The sequence below is a fragment of the Balaenoptera ricei genome, chromosome 1, assembly GCF_028023285.1.
Source record: "Balaenoptera ricei isolate mBalRic1 chromosome 1, mBalRic1.hap2, whole genome shotgun sequence".
Taxonomy (NCBI): Eukaryota; Metazoa; Chordata; class Mammalia; order Artiodactyla; family Balaenopteridae; genus Balaenoptera; species Balaenoptera ricei.
The window spans coordinates 6,337,478-6,355,000 of NC_082639.1; the positions used below are offsets into that span (position 1 = coordinate 6,337,478).

General features: G+C 38.1%; 1 protein-coding gene across 6 annotated transcripts in view; it reads right to left on the bottom strand.

Moving 5' to 3' along the window:
• RERE (arginine-glutamic acid dipeptide repeats) overlaps positions 1-17,523 on the bottom strand; it is a 423,843-nt gene that overhangs the window by 101,133 nt on the left and 305,187 nt on the right. For 5 of the 6 annotated variants that reach the window (XM_059911901.1, XM_059911983.1, XM_059912037.1 and 2 more), the window contains 2 exons: positions 16,614-16,738; positions 15,451-15,550 (listed from right to left, as the gene is read on the bottom strand). The exons of the other annotated variant lie outside the window; for it this stretch is intronic. In XM_059911901.1, coding sequence (XP_059767884.1) covers positions 15,451-15,550; positions 16,614-16,738 — 225 coding nt within the window. The remainder of the gene's footprint in view (positions 1-15,450; positions 15,551-16,613; positions 16,739-17,523) is intronic. 6 annotated transcript variants of the gene reach the window in all.

Below are 17,523 nucleotides of genomic sequence, written 5' to 3' on the forward strand. Positions count from 1 at the left end.
CGCTCCACAGTCAAGGCCTTCTGTAGCCTCGAGAACACAGCTCAGAGCCTGCGCCAGGGGACAGATTCCTATTAAGCAGCTTCGTCACAAACCAGCTGAGTTGAGGTTTCCGTCTGTCAAATGGGCCTGACGACACCAGCCCTCAGCTGTGTCAAAGGACCATGAAAAGCCAGAAATGAGACACTGTGACAAGATACCCCGAAATGCCAAACAACCATCAACTGTCCAGCGGTATCACGGGGAGTAATGTTTTCGGGACACGGCTCCTACCCGAGACTCTTCAAACACCCGGACGTTCAAGGTGCCCACCGTGCTGGGGACTGTGTAGCCTCAAGTGTCCTGTGACAGCCCCTGACCTCTCTGTGATTAGCAGGAAGAAAGGGTCAGGCCACAAGAAGAAAAACACATTTCTGCAAAATTGCCCAAGTTAAACCTGCTACTCTCACTCAGCCTGACAAATCATCCCCTGCTTATTACTTTCTGTAATTTAATATATATAAGTGCTTTATTGGCAAGCTTCTTGAAAGAATAAATAATACTTAATGACTGCCTACAGTTTAATTAACTCATGATTGAACTTCTCATGCACTGCTATAAACATTAAATTATATCCTTCCTCAAAGCTGCCATGGATGGAATTCTTGTTTCAAGCTTTAACTCTCCTGCCTAAACAATTCTGAAATTTCAGCAAATCTGTACATTGGACAGGGAGGTGAGAGAATCAACCTTAACGCCTGGTTATAAAGTGTGTTATTTTACAGAGCAAGGACGAGGTCTTAATTTAAATAAGATTGAAAATGTGCACATGTCCGAACACCTCATTTATATTACAGCAATCATTAAACATCGCTGGATCTGGGGCAGTCTTATTAGCATAAACTCCACGTATTACCACAAGGTTTCAAGTTTCTACTCAGGCTTTTCATCTGAGCTGCCATTTTCTGTCTGCGTGATGTTGCAAATAAATTTTCCTCTTGGCACGGCTCAGCTGTCAGGCACCTCTGTTCTATAATGAACCCATGAATTACATCTCCTGCTCTGTCATCCCTGGTCTCACACATCAAAATATTGTTCTTCAATTGTAATTTATAACTTAATTTAAATGTCCCTTTTACTGTGACCTTTTTAGATCAAATGGCATTGCATCTGGCAGCTTCTACTACACTAAAGTATCCTTTTGCAATTACAGCCGTTATAATAACTGTAGAAAAAGCCTACCTGAGTTAGATTGCATTCACGCTAAATATTAAATAATTGCAGTCTATTAAGGATAATATTAGATTTCTAAGTCTTTTGCTCTGCAAAATACACTATTTACAATAAACTGCCAAAATAACTTCGGGGAAAAAAAGTGGAATTTGGAAAAGTTCTTAAAATCCTTCATGTAGTTTTAATTATTTCAATTATTTCTCACTAACATGAGAGAAATCTTACTGAAATCTAAGACACAACTTAAAAATTTTCTCATAATCTGTAATTCACAAATGCCTATATATTTTCAATCACTCCTCCATCACCAATGACCTAGTACCAAGCTCAAAATATGATACACGTATACATTTAAAAACTAGAGTTAAGACTAAAAGCACAGCTACTGTCACTCCAAATAATGCTATTTAAGCACTGGAGAGGATAAATTTCTCTAAATACTCCTATGGGCACATATTTTAGAGATCACGGCAAAGACAGAATTTAACTGCTGAGAGTGAGGGCTGAGGGAAAGATTCAGTTAATTTTCAGAAGGAAATACATTGTCGCTGGACCAACCCTCCCCCTCCAACGCTCTCTGAATAAGTACAATGTTCCAGGAATTATGCCAGCCCCTGGGGTCACAAAGGAGAAGGGAGGGGGGAACCAACATTTCTTGAGTACTGCATGTGCTAGGAACTTACTAGATCATCATGATTTCATCATCCCTCACACCACTCTTGTGGCAAGAGTACTAAAAATGAGGAAACCAAACTGAGAGGTTCAGTGTCTTGCTCGGTGCCATTTCTCTAGAAAGCAGCACAGCGAGGACTCTAACATAAGCCCCATTCCTAGGAAGTCTGAGACTCAGCCCCTGCCCCAAACACCTACACTGGAGCAGCTTAGAACCAGCCATCTGGTGGGAGCAATGGGCTCGGGGGCTCCTCCAGCCACAGGGAGACAGCAAGCTCAAGGGCTTTTCTTAACCTGGGGCGGGGTGGGTAGGCAGGAGGAGGAAACGAGCAGCTCAGAGAAGAGGAAACACACACACATAAACAAAATAATGAAATAAATGTATGATAAAAACACAAAAGTGTCAGTGACTGGGGTGATATTTGCTCTGCTGAAAAACCAAGATGACTCCACAGAGCAGATGTGAAAAATCAACAGAGTAATATGATTAACCTTGCCTACACTTAATGAAGAGCAACAACCAAATTAAAAACACTACTCTAGGAGCAAGTAAAAGTAGGCAGTATTATGTCTAGATAACACTGCACTTTTAAGCGAGTTTCCCATAGCTGATACAGCATTGTATCATTTCTCATTCACAGTTAATTCCCACACAATATTGTATCCAGAAATGAACAGGTCACCATCTCCCGGCTACAGTGGTTTTGAAGGTATTTTAAACACACAGAACAGGAGCCTCAACCACAAGGCGATGAGAAAGTAAACACCAAATGCTGGCACTTCAGCTGAGGGCAGTGTGTTTTTAAAATACAGAACAAACCAAACTCTGAATGTCTTGGCATTTCTGACCATCTGCCTACTGTCTTTACAAACACAAACACCTGGAAAGGAGAAGCTGAGGAGTTCCTGGGCCAAAGACACAGGTTTGGGAGTTTCGCAGAGGTGAAATCTCAACAGGACAGGGTTCCTGGCTTTGATTCAAACACTTGTTCTGCCACCAGCTGTGTGATAGAAACCAAGTTAAATATTTTTCTAAACCTCAGTTTTCTTGGCTGCAGAAAGGAAGAATACAGAATCTATTTTGAAGGACTGTTTAGGATGAAATAAGGTACGTGGTAATCACTGAGCACGACTCCTGGAGAAGGAAATGTTCCATTAAGGAGAGCCGACTAAAAAGGGATGGGACAGGATGACCGTCACGGGAAACAGCACTGGTGGTAAGGAAAGTGAATCAGCTTTAGAGCGCCACAGGAATGAACTTTATTCTACAGTACTTACAAGACAGGATGACAGACAGGATTCAGAAGGGAAACAACAGAGAACCTGGTGACTTGCTGAGAATCTCAGGAGCAAGTTACCAGGCTGCACTGGAGGAGCAGCCGCCTGGGCAAAGGAGCCTGGAGGCCCCCGGATTCTTCATCTGTAACAGAGGGGCTGAAGAAGGTCTTTTTTGGAACTTCCCAGTGTTTAACATTTTTTCTCTTTATAGACATTTCTTAAAGGTGAAATTCTAAAGAACAGTCTTAAAAAACGAATAAATGGAAAGAATATTATATACTCCTTTAGAAAAATAAACAAACAATATAGCCACTGAACAATACAGCCAAACTGCTTGGGCCAAAACATTGACTAGCTGCTGCAGAGGCTTCACTTACACCTTAGGGATTAAGGTTGGTGTTAATTTTCAGGCCTCTGTGAAAGCTGCAATAGTTTATGCCACAGGTCTTTAAATGAGATTATGCATAGTTAATCATCTACCCAGTTAACATGTATATAACCTCGCTTCTCAGAAACAAAATCTTTCCTCCTGCTTTTTGTGTGTGAGTCCAGGCACCGGACATAAAGAACGCTAGGCTGCCGTGGGTCTAAGCTGCCAGCCCAGTGTATCTAAAAGGGAGGTTGACTCCTTAGGACTCAGCAGACAAATCCACTAATGACAAGATTCAGCTTAATGATACAGAATGAGTGTAACTCTGGCCACAACGAGAAAACTACTGGCAGATGCAGGAATCATAATTATTTGTGAGTTTAGAAAGACCTGTTTCAGCTCACAAGTAGAAACTGTTCAGGGCCACAATGGAAATTAAAACTCTTTTTTTCACTTACTCCTAGAATCTTCACAGCCTTGAAAACAGAAAAACAATAAGTAAGGCTCTAACCTAGAGGGTGACAGAAAAAACACTGTTCTATCCCTCTCACGTAGGTATTAGCGAACCCATTCATAAATGCTAAACTGAACTAGAAAGTACATGTGAAAGGTCAGCTATGGGTAAATTTTAACCAGATTCCTTCAAACAGTTCATTTCTTTAAAAAATAAATGAACAAAAACAACCTCAAGATCAGTTGCATCAGCATTAAGGGAAAAACATTTACAGAAAGTGCTTTAATACCTAGTCAAAACTCATGGGCCTACTTTGTTCTAAGACTTAAACACTTACTTAGATTTCAACACTTTCAGCAAATGCTCTCCCATTGGGGTTTTGCAAAGAGCAGGGACTCCATCACGTTTATTACTGAACAAATAAATGAATGAATGATTTTATTAAAGACTCTTCTTCGATGTAAAAAGGCTAAGGGCTTTTATCCTGACTTGCTAAATACTTATTATGTTAATATTAATGCTTAATATAGATTCACAGATGTTAAAATTCCAACTGACTGATGTTAAGTAGACAGTTTTCAAAACACCATGTAAACCTCAAAATATTTTACCAGTATTTAGCTTGGAAAAAAATCCTATGAGAAAGAAATTTCCTAAATTAGCAAAGGAACCTTCTAACTTTTGCCAAACAAAAGTAAAAGCTGAATCACACTCATCCGTCCCTGCTGAGAGCCTAGGAGGAAGGATGGAGATACACAGCTAGGCTGCAGCATGAAGGGTTTTTAACTTGCTGAATGGCAAATCCCCCAAACTGCAGATTCAATGGATATTTCAAGAGGACTGTTGTAAGGCAGTGGCCTCAATTCTAGACTACCCTCAAGTTTAAATTATTATGTGTATATAAATATGACAGAGTGCGGCTATTAATCTGCAGGTGATAACCGTACTTTTCTCACAAAATTGTTATAAAGATGAAATGAATTCATTCATAAAAAGCACTTAAACTTCTGCCTAACATATAAGCACTCAACCAACAAATACATTTTAATTTTGTTACGATTATTAATATTGTTGTTGTTATTAATGACATCAGGCAACTGACCAATAGTTGATACCTAATAAAATGAAAATAACAGTGATAAATTTAAAGTCCCCTGCCTGGCTGAAAATTCAATCAAAGAGCTGAGAGCGGGAGATAAATGGCTTAGGAAAGGCAAAAACGTGAAGAAAAATGAAACAAAACAGGACAAAGACAAAACACAAGAAAAAAATGAATGTGATGTGCACATTCATGAAGGCTTGGACTGCACTGAGGTGAGCTTTTGGGACAACTGAAGTTAACTCCTTGACACCATATGCTGATCAAATCTGACAAGCGTTGCTTTAGTGCAGGTGTCGCATTTTAAGACATACATACAGACAAAGCTGACCAGAAGGAGAAATAAAATGGTTATACATAAAAATGGTTACACACTTACACACACACACACACACGTATATAAAAACTACACCATGGATGAAAATTGGAAACATTACGCTCAGTGAAGGAAACCAGTTACAAAAGACCACATATTGCACAATTCCACTTAAACGAAATGTTCACAACACGGGAATCCATAGACATGGAAGGCAGAATATAATAATAATATAATAATGGCTGCCGGGGTGGGGTGAGGAGAGATGGGAGATGGGGAGTGACTAATGAGCACAGGTTTCCTTGGGGGGTGAAAATGTTCTAAAATTGATCGTGGTGGTAGTTAACACAAATCTGAATATACTGAAAGCCATTAAATTGTACACTTTAAATATGTGAAATATATAGTACATGAATTATATTTCAATAAAACTATTATATTAAAAAGAGATAAAAGAAAGAAATGACTAAAGAAACTTGTGAGTGGTTCACACTGAAAAGCAAAGTGGGGCCACAACTGTGATGAGCTGATTCAGCAACACCACAGACCAGAAGAACTTACAGCCAGACTTCTGTGTTAAAAAAATTATCAAAAATAAAATCACTACTACAGTAAGTAATGAAGATGCCATTCCCAGAGGCTGATAATGTAAGTGGCCTTTTATCTCCTCACCCACCCCTGAGAACCAAAGGGAACCACGTCGATAAATGTCTAAAACAAAAAATTTTCAGAACAGAAGTTGAAAATATTTCTAATTGGTCAAAACACAATAAATAAAAACTCAAATTTGTATATTATTATGCTGATACTCAGTTGAAAAGGTCATGGTTACACCAGAAAACTTCACTACATGGTCTCTTTCAGCAATTTCACTTCTACTATCATTAACAATATAATATGAGGTAGAGTCCAATATCCTGTTACAACATAAATAAAACCCTAGCAATGGTGCTTGTCAAGACTGATTTAAATAAGGTGTTCTTGTAATTACTGGATTTCCATAAAAAGAAATCATATAGCATTATCAACTATTACTCTTTTCAACCAAAATCCTGAGACAAAAAAACCACCACCCTACAACCAATTAATGGGGACTAATCTAATGGAGAAAGAGTAAAAAGAGAAGAATTTAAGCAAAGGGTGTGAGTGTGGAATGAATTTCAGAAGAACCCTGACCATATACCGTAGGCAAAGCATCATAAAAGGGCCTCCTGGCAATGCCTTATTTGGGAGCTGGAACAGACTCAACATTCATTAAAGTCCGAAGCACTGCAAAGCTACTCCAGGGCCAGATGCTTTAGTGAAGTCCATGCACAAGGAACAAATAGAAGATCTCTGACAGAAATTCTACAGACTTAATTTTTTAGAGTGAAAGAGAGGAAGATGAGAATGATTCTTAGAGTAGGCTTATCTGCATACTCTGCTGTGCCAACTTTACAACAACAAGTTCTGGGTGATCAAATGTGATTTGGACTTGGACCTGATTTACTTATTCCATCATTCAACAAATATTTAGTGCCTCTCTACCCTGTACCAGGCATCGGGCTATAGCGCAGAAAACAAAGATGATTAATACTCAATGGTTAACAAATAGTGATATTTATAGATCAGAGATAAAAACTAACGATTAAGCTACTGGAGGCCTTTCATCCTTTGTTGAAGGAGATGTGGGTGTGCATAAATAAGTAAGCAAACACATACACACTCTCTTGAATATGTAAAAAGCTTAATCCAAACGTCTAACAGCCATCCATATTTCAGGGAATAAAACTGTCCAGGCAAAGGTGAAATCTTTGCTGCATGATTATAAATTTTACTTATACATAGTGAAAATATATGTTTAGTGTTAGCAAGAGAAGGTAAACATAAGCATGCAAATAAGTTTCTGAGAAAGAAAAGTCACAGAATTTGAACTTTATTTAGAAAATGGGAAAGATACTTGAGCTCAAATAATAAAATCCAGTATCAATTTAGGAAAAATAAGTCAGCATGATATTTTTCCAGAAAACCCTAGTCTCAAACTAAAGGGCTCTGGGGCAGTTTCCAAGCATAAATATAAAGGTCTATTTTATAAAAGGCCAAATAAATGTACGCCTTTAAAGATGGCTGAATTAACTCCATTAGAATAATATGGGCCATTTATATGTTATATAGCAATTATGCTTAAAATTTACATATATGCTAAACGTGTACAATAAGCCTAATTAAAATTTCATTTGGAGAAACATATACCTGGTACAGCACACACAGAAACATTTCCATGTAAGATATTCCAGAGACAGCACCATTGCTTTGTCATATTTTAATATGTTATTTAATATATATATAACAAAGTTATGACTAAAACAATTTTGCATTCACAGGTATTCACAATCTAAAATAGTAAGATATAATAAAACCTATCTTTGCTGACGCACATTAAGGACTATGCCTGTGGTTACTAAGAATACCCTCCTCTTGCAATAAGAGAGGCCAACACATTTATTACATCTTCCTCTCTATCAGTATAAAACTGTTTTTTATGTAAGAAGTAAAAAGATAAGAAATACATTTTAACATGAATGAGCACACAAAGAACTGTTTACCTAACTAGTCTGCAAGTTCACTGCTGAATCAAAAGTATCATCATGTGGCCATGAAAGTAAGATATTTATATATTAACTACTTCTGTGATTCTCCAATGACAGCTCTGCTATTAAAACTGTATGTGGCTCAAGTTTTATACAACCTGAGAAACATGTGCACTACATTAAAATGGACTAAACACTCCAAACAAAAGGTAGAGCTTGCCAGACTGGATAAAAAAGCAAGAAACAACTGAAAAGCTTAAAGTACACAAGAGAGGTACTTTAAATAAAAGAAAAAATCAGGATTCAAAGTAAGAAGCTGCGGGCTTCCCTGGTGGCGCAGTGGTTGAGAATCTGCCTGCCAATGCAGGGGACACGGGTTCGAGCCCTGGTCTGGGAAGATCCCACATGCCGCGGAGCAACTAGGCCCGTGAGCCACAATTACTGAGCCTGCGCGTCTGGAGCCTGTGCTCCGCAACAAGAGAGGCCGCGACAGTGAGAGGCCCGCGCACCGCGATGAAGAGTGGCCCCCGCTTGCCGCAACTAGAGAAAGCCCTCGCACAGAAACGAAGACCCAACACAGCAATAAATAAATAAATAAATAAATAAATAAATAAATAAATAAAGTAAGTAAGTAAGTAAGTAAGTTAAGTAAGTAAGTAAGAAGCTGGAAGAAGGTATACCACATGCAGACAACAGGCATAAGAAAGCCAGAGTAGCTGTATTAATTCTAGACAAAACTGAGTTCATGACAAAAGAGTACTACTAGACACAAAAAGGGTTACACCAAAAAGGTTAAAGGAGAAAGATAAATATTATAAACCTTCATGTACCTAATGATACAATTTCCATACATATGAAGCAAAAACTAACAGAACTAAAAGGAGAAATAAACAAATTCACAAGACTTTAATACAGCTCTCTGAGTAACTGACAATACAACTAGATAGTAGGACAGAGAACATCTGAATGATAATATAAACCACCTCAAAGAAACTGACAATTATAAAACAGTACACCTAACAACTGCAGAACATAAGTTCATTACAAGTGTACATGGAACATTCACCAAGGTAAATCACACGCTGAGCCAAGAAACAAGTCTCAGATTTCAAAAGATTGAAATCTTACTGGGTACTCTTTGACCACAGCAGAACTAAATTAGAAATCAATAACATTCCAAAAGGAGGGGGGAGGGAGGGAAGGAGGTGGGGTGGGGAGAGAGGGGGTGGGGAGAGAGGGAGGGCAGAGAGAGAGGGGTGGCAGGGAGAGAGACGGGGGCGGGGAGAGACAAATCCCAAGTCCCTGGTGATTAAACAATTTAATTCCAAACAATGCATGGGTAAAAGAAGAAATCACACATAAAATTTTTTTAAAAATTTTGTAACAAAATGGTAACAGAATGTTCCATTCTAATTACAAATTAGAATTTGTGATAAAATCAGTTATCTAAGATCCCATTTTAGGAAGCTAGGGGGAGAAGTAATCAAATTAACCCAAAATAAGTAGAAAAGAAATAATAAAAATAAGATTGGGAGATCAATGAAATAGAAAGCAGACAGAGAAAAATCAATGAAACCAAATGCTACCTATCTGAAAAGATCAATAATATTGATAACCTTCTATTTAGAATGATTAAGATGAAACAAATTAGCAATATTAAGAATGAAAAGTCAAAATTACAGATTCCTATAGACATAAAAAGATACTACAGAAATAATTCGTAATTTTTACTAACAAATTTGATATCCCTGATGAAATAAACAAAACATTTAGAGATCAATAGATTACTATTGACACATAACAAAATATAAAATCTGAATAGGCCTATGTCTATCTGTACTTTTGTAATCGAGAAGAACAAACCTGACTCCACATCAGACCTATACCTTTAGCTCTAACACTTGGGCTCTGTTACCTGTGCTGAGTCATGCTGGCTCTTCACCTTTGTAAAAGAATGTTGCCTACAGCCCGAAATATATATGATAGCCCGTTCTCAAGGCTCTGACCTTTAAAGGTATAACATTTTCCCATTCATATAGAGGTAAAAAGTTGCAGAACAGAAAATGACAACTGTATTGTTGGAGGCTTATGAGAACATTGTGACCAGATCTATGTGGACAGCTGCAAGACCAAAGGATTCTGGCACCAGGAAGTCTGCAACAACCACCCACCCCCCTCCCTTTTGGTATAAAAGAAGCCTGAATTCTAACTCAGGTGAGGTGGTTCTTTGGGACACGAGTCCACATCTTCTTGGTCTGCCAGCTTCCGGAATAAAGTCACTATTCCTCTCTCGATTTATTGGCCTGTTGTGTGGTGAGCAGTACGAACCTGGTTTCAGTAACACTCGTTAAGTTTCCATTAAAAAAATTTAGTCCCCGAGGGCTTCACTGTCAATTCTATCAAACATTTAACAAAGAAAAAAGATCAATCCTTTTACAAACTCTTTAAGAGAAAAACAGAGTAGGAGGAAATGTTTCCCAACTAATTTCTGAAATCAGTATTACTCTGATATCAAAACCAGACAAAGGTACTACAAAGAAAGAAGACTACAGCTCACTATCCCTCATGAACACAAATGTAAAAGTTTTTAACAAAATAATAGCAAATTGAATCCAATAGTACAGAATGCCCAAGCAGAATTTAATCTAGGAATGCACAGTTGGTTTAACATTTGAAATGAATCAATATAATTCACCATACTAACAAAGTATATAACAACCATATGATCATTTCATTAGATACAAAAGGAAAAAAAAAACAGCATCTGACGAAATTCAATGGCCATTCATGGTAAAAACCTCAACAAACTTAGAAATAAAAGGGAACATTCTCAGCTTGATTAAACAACAACAAAAATCCTACATTGTACTTAACACTGAATGACTGAATGTTTTTTCCTTAAGATGAGAAAGAAAGCAAAGATGTCCATTCTCATCATTTCTATTCAGTACTGTACTGGAGGTTCAAGCAAGTGCAAGAAAGCACAGAAAAGAAATAAAACACATAAATCAGAAAGAGGTAAAGCTATCTTTATTTGCAGATGACATGACCGTGCACACAGAAAATCCTAAGGAACCAACCAGAAAGCTACTAGTGTTGACTGTGTATTCTTTGTATAAAATAATACAAGGTAAACTCATAAAAACTGATTGTATGTCTATCCTATCAATGAACATGTAGACAATGAAATTTAAAAATACTATTTTATTAACAATAGAATCTTCAAACAATAATTACTTAAGGGATAAATTTTACAAAATATGTACAAAACTTGTACAGTGAAAACTGCAAAGTCTTACTCAAAAAAATTAAAGAAACCTTTTTTAAAAAGGGAGAGATACTATATCATGTTCATGGATTCGAAGATTCAAATTGTTAAGATGTCAAGTCTTCCTAAATAGATCCACAGATTCAACGCAATCTCAATCAAAATTCCATCAAAGCCTTTTTTAAAAATAGAAACTGACAAGCTGATTCTGAAATTTATATGGAAATGCAAATGACCTAAAAGAGCCAAAGCAACCTTGAAAACAAGTACAAAATAGAAAGACTTACACCACCTGAGTTCCTATAAAGCTATAGTATTCAAAATACTGAAGTACCAGTAAAAAAAAATAGAATATTTAAAAAAAAACCCAAACATATACAATCAGTGCTTGTTCAATAAAGGCATCAAGGCAATTCAATGAGAAAAGACTATTTTCAACAAATGTGGCTCCAACAACTGGCATCTGTGTAGGAAAGAATGAACTTTCACCTCTACCTTGCATCACATGCAAAATTAATTTGAAATGAACAACAGGTCTAAATGTAAGAACTAAAACTTCAAGAAGAAAGCACAGAAACAATCTTTGTAATCATGGGATGATCAAAGAAACTTTCATAAAAGGAAAAAGATACATCAGACTTCAGCAAAATTAAGTATTTTACTCTTAGAAACACACCATTATAAAAAAAAAAGTCATAGTATGGGAGAAAATATTTACAATACATGTATCAAAGCACTTGTATTTGCAATATAAATTCTTACAAATAAATCATACTAAAGGACAAATAATTCAATTTTTTAAATTAGGCAAAAGATACTTCACAAAAGAAGATATACAAATGGGCTTTAAGACATGAAAAGACGCTCAACATCACCAACAGTCAGGAAATTTAAATGAAAACCTCAATGACATATCACTCCACATCCATTAGAATGGCTAAAAATTTTAAAGACTGAAAACATCAAGTCTCGTGGGGGATGTTGAAGAACTGAAATTCTAACACACTACTGATGGAAACGTAAAATGGCACAGCCACTGTGGAAACCTGCTTGACAGTTTCTTAAAAAGCTACCTGCACATATACGTTCCTGCAACTTCACTGCTAGGTATTTACTCAAGAGAAATGAAAATATATGTTCTACAGAAAGGCTTGCATAACAAGGTTCATAATGGCCAAAAGCTTGGAAAACAAAAAAATGTCCATCACCAGGTGAATGGATAAAATATTATGAATATCCATACACTGGAATACTACTCAGCAATAAAAAGGAATGCGCTATTGATAATGCAACAACATAAATCTATTGTAATATTACTATGCTGAAAGAATCCAGACCCCAAGTATTACATACAATATTATTCTATTCATGCAACATTTTAGAAAATGCAACTAATCTATAATGAGAGAAAACATATCAGTGGTTATCTGAGACTGGAAGCAGCAAAGGATTATAAAAGGGCATGAGGCAACTTTTGGAGATGCTGGAAATGATTTCTATCTTGAACACTGCAGTAGTTTCACTGGCACACACATCTACAAAAACTCATCAAATTGTATACTTTAAACCAGAGCAATTTATTATACAGAAATTACACCCCAGTTAAGTTTTTTTAAATACACACTAAAACTCTCATTTGCGAATAATGAAGAAAAAAGTCAAAACAAGTAATCCTGAAGACCTTGTATTTTAAAACAGGTACATATAGTTGTCAAAAAGAATTAACAGTTTAAAAATGTTTTATTAGTGACTACAGTTTTAAACATTAAACTATTTATTTACATGCATTTTAATTCAAATAGTCCTACTGGGATATTAAACATACTCTAATGTAGCCGTACCACAGATTCCGTATACTTTAAATTTCTACATTGTACTGGGAAATAGAATAAACCTGTGTCTATTTCCTAAACTGATAAATGCCTAATCTTGTTTTGACTCTATGCTACACTCTAAGAAACAACAAATACTTCTCACATGACAATGCATTTATCTTTTCATTACTTAACATAGTTCAAAACCCTCTTACTCCAAGGAAGTCAAAATAAACATTAACTTCTCTCAAGATTTTTCCAATCACTCCACTTCTCATTAAAGAAAGTGCCTACAGTTTCTGTGAGCCAGTACAACAATGAAGTTTAAAAATTAAAACAGCCACTAAAAGTTTCTTTTCATCACAAAATGAGCACACAACTCAGTCTTTTGATGGCTAAATGCACTTATATTGCATAACCCAACACCTGAGCCATCTTGGGCTCACCTAGGCAGGAAGATTTTCAAATGATGAGAAAGTACCTTCTCAGAAACAAAAACTCATAAAACCAAAACCCTCTGGCAATGCTTAAGAAAACTTCAGAAGGAACGTGCTACAAAGGATCACAGGCAAAAATAACCCGAATTATTTCTGTACAGAAGTATGTTCTACAGAATCCTTAGAGGGGTTGGAATAAGAGAGAGAATAAATTAGACAAATTCAGGAAAGTGCCAAAAACAGACATTTAATTAAATATGGCAACATCTTTATTATTCAAAATTCAACTGATCAGCAGAGTCATGAAAGGAGAATTTTTTTCATAAAGCTTTTACACAAAAACCCAACAGAAAACAAACTCATATCGAAGCGTTACTTTAAATATACACACATTTTTTAGGGTATTTTGAATTCACAGACATACATCTGCCATAGCCACTGTTTGCAGTATCATCAATCTCTGTGTCTCAGTTTTCTCATCTGTAAAAATAATCTCAAAGGCCCCTCCTGGCTCTATCACTACACGTTCAGAATAAGGATTCCTTATAACAACAAAAATTCAAAGTATAAAATAGGTGAGAAAGTAAATGGGAATATGAAAAATCATTCACTTATTTAGAACATGGCAGCAAGATGAATCAACCTCCAACATATGAGACTATTATAACATTATGTGATACTCAAGAAACACAACTAGACCAGGAATAAAAATCAACTATGTCGTTCAGATATCTACATGCTTCCCCGAAAGCAAGAAAGATCCCTAAATTGGGATCTGTTATCAACTTTTTGCATTGCTGGCATTCAAACAAGTCATGTGGTCTTTCTACGCCTCCAATTCTTATCTATTTAGAGATGGGAACAGATGATTTTGAAAGTCCCTTCCAACTACAGTGACCTCTCAAGAAAAAGACAAACAAAAAGGGCGCTCACATTACACTCAGTGAATCATCAGAAGAGCTGCTCAGCCTCATGCTCAATGTCCTGTGTAAGTACACATAACCCTGCAGACTAGTAACAGATCAGAAATCCATAAAAATTCATTATTACTTCAGATCTGATGATTTCACATTAGTGAACACCCAGAAGAAGAATTATTTCAAGGAACTTTAAGATACATTAATTTTCCTGTACAGCCCTGTAGGATATACTCCAAGGTCAAAAAGGAGTGTCCAAAAAAAAAAAAGCGAACAGGTTTCAGGACTCCTACTGTTTGTAGCCGCTCGAGTTTTGTTATTCTGAGCTGCTATGGAGTCAAAGGATTAAAGCAGACGAGTGTCCGTGCAGGACGTCACGCAACCAACTCAGCACCATTATGCTCGTGTGCTATGTTTTACTTTAGATTTTTTTAAGGATTATTATTTTTTTTAAACTTAATTTTGTTTTATAATCATGTGAAATGTTTAGTTACATGGTTCCAAAGCCAAATCTATAAAAACCAAATTTGTTCAAAGAAGTCAAGCTTTTGCTCTATTCCCTCCGTGCCCTTCCGAATACATTAAGGGGAAAAGCGTGGCCTCTGGATTCACATCTTGAGTGTATGACCTTGGATCGTGACTTAACTGCTCTCAACTTATTCCCTGTGTCCACATGGTGGTAATAACGGAGCCTCCTTCAGAGCGGTGTCGGGAGGATTCAGTAAGATCCCTGTCCTAGTCCTCGGCTTGGTGAGATCTCAGTGAAGATTAACCACTAGCATGAGGCTCTCAGCAGAGGCTCGCCACGATCCTGAAGCACACACGCAGATCAGGAGGTGAATCTGCAGGTGCCGCGTGGCTGGCCAAGGTCATGGAGCCCTACCACCAGGACCACGAGTCAAATCTTTCAATCCCAGCGGCAGACCACAGTACTTACTCCTCAGATGCCAGGGCCCTTCATGCTCCATGATCATCGCATATTCCCTACGCCAGCACAGGGGAAAAACGAACTTTCTTCCCACCCGGCGCCACTTCAAAGGACTCACTGTGTTCAGCGCGTTGAGGGTGGTGTCATCCCGCGAGGCCGCGACGCAGCCGTCTTCCGTGGAGCCTCCGTCACACATCCCCGCAAAGGCCGCCATGCTCCTGCGGAGACGGGAAGGGAAGACCGGCAGCACAGACATTTCAACCCTCAGCTTCCAGAGCACATCTTCAGCCCAGACCAAATTCCACTACTACATGCATGAGTCCTCAGCCTTGCTGCTCTTCTTGTTTAAAAAAAAAAAAAATTTAAGTTCCTCTGGAGTTCACCCTTCACTCACTGAGAAAAAGGAACGTTATTTTTATTCAGCTCCGTTTGTCATTTCTTCCCATGCCTTATCAGTGCTCAGATTTTAGTCTTGGGGGCATGAGTGATCTAAAGCTATCTGCCACAGCAGTCGGCTGGGTTACAATGTTTTGAAAGAAAAGTCTCCAGAAAATATCTAAAATTAAATCCGCTGAAACTTTACTTCATTCCTTTCATACTATACATCAACTACCTCTAAGCAAATTGAAAGAGGAAAAGAGGTGAAAAGAACTCTTAGTAGTCACCCCTCCCCTGAAGCCTCCAAGCTGCACTGCTGACCACAGAACAGCCAGAGCTAATATTGCATCACCACCTGTTTCAGCGTTTCTGTTGCGTGTTGTTGATACTACAGTGAGTGAGTCCCAGAAGCCCCTGCAGACAAAGGAAGGCTCTGCCTGCACTATGATGTGTCTGGGACAGACTTAAACTTCTCATTTTGCAGTCTCGGCATTTTCAGGTTAGCAAGTACTCATATAGGTAAGCCCCCAAAACATAAAGTTTAGGTTAGGTACCACTGAACAGCCACAGAGTAAAGAAACCTGTAAAGGGATTTTAAGGTAAGCTGAATGAGCCAATTACTCAGCTGTATTAAGAGGTGTTGATAATTGCATGCATGGCTTAAGATGTTTTCCTTCTGAAGACTTCTAAAATCTAATGTGGGGCAAACACCAAGGAGAAAAAAGTGATTTTACCATGGTAAGCTATGTTTCTCTGGTAACAAGGATCAGGGCTCTGATTACAGAGAGTATAACAAAACATCAAGTCAGAATGCCCAATATATAAATAGAATTTCAGGGGAAAGGAGAAAGTTTGTTGCCCACTAATCAATTCACAAAGCAGAATGGTGTGGATTCCTTTTACCTTGCTGCCCTCAAGTACATAAGGAGGTCACAGTCATTAACTCCTGGCATCCAGACCAGTTCCTCATGTTGGGTCACAGTGTCACCATCGGGAGAAGGGAATGGTTGCAAATCGGGAAGTTTGGCCTGTAAGACAGGGACGAAGAAGTCACAATCAAGGCACACTTAAAGAGGTGCCTGTGCAGGCAGGCCTTGGGGACAGATGCAGTAGCTTACTAAGCCTTTCTTTTGGCAGTGCTGAAATAACAGGAAAATCATGAGTCACTGAAGCTGGCCTATCACACATTTCAGGATCATTTCACCACAGAAGATTTCACAATGGACTGCTCAATCTCTACTTAAGGAGAAGCAAACAGTGTCAAATTAAACCAGTGCCAGTACCGTCCTCAGAGGGAGAAAGAAATGGGCACGTGTGAATAAAAGAAATGATGAAACAAAACAATGTTTCAGGAAATAAGAGCTGCTTGATAAAGAAGGGAGAACCACACACATTTCCAATATAATAATATGTTTACAAAGAGATATCTACAAATAGTGGAACCTCACCTAAGGACAGGTGCTAAGAAAAGAACTGAACTACCCTACTGAACTAACGCTGCTTTCCAGAGAGTCAGTATCGATGAGTCAGGGTGAACATCCAAAAGAGCCATCACGGTAACATTAAAAACACAGCTGAAGGAACTTCCCTGGTGGTGCAGTGGTGAAGAATCCGCCTGCCAATGCAGGGGACACGGGTTCGGGCCCTGGTCCGGGAAGATCCTACATGCCGCGGAGCAACTAAGCCCGTGCGCCACAACTACTGAAGCCCGCGTGCCCTAGAGCCCATGCTCTGCAACAAGAGAAGCCACTGCAGTGAGAAGCCCGCACACCGCTACGAAGAGTAGCCCCCACTCGTGTAGTCCCCACAACTA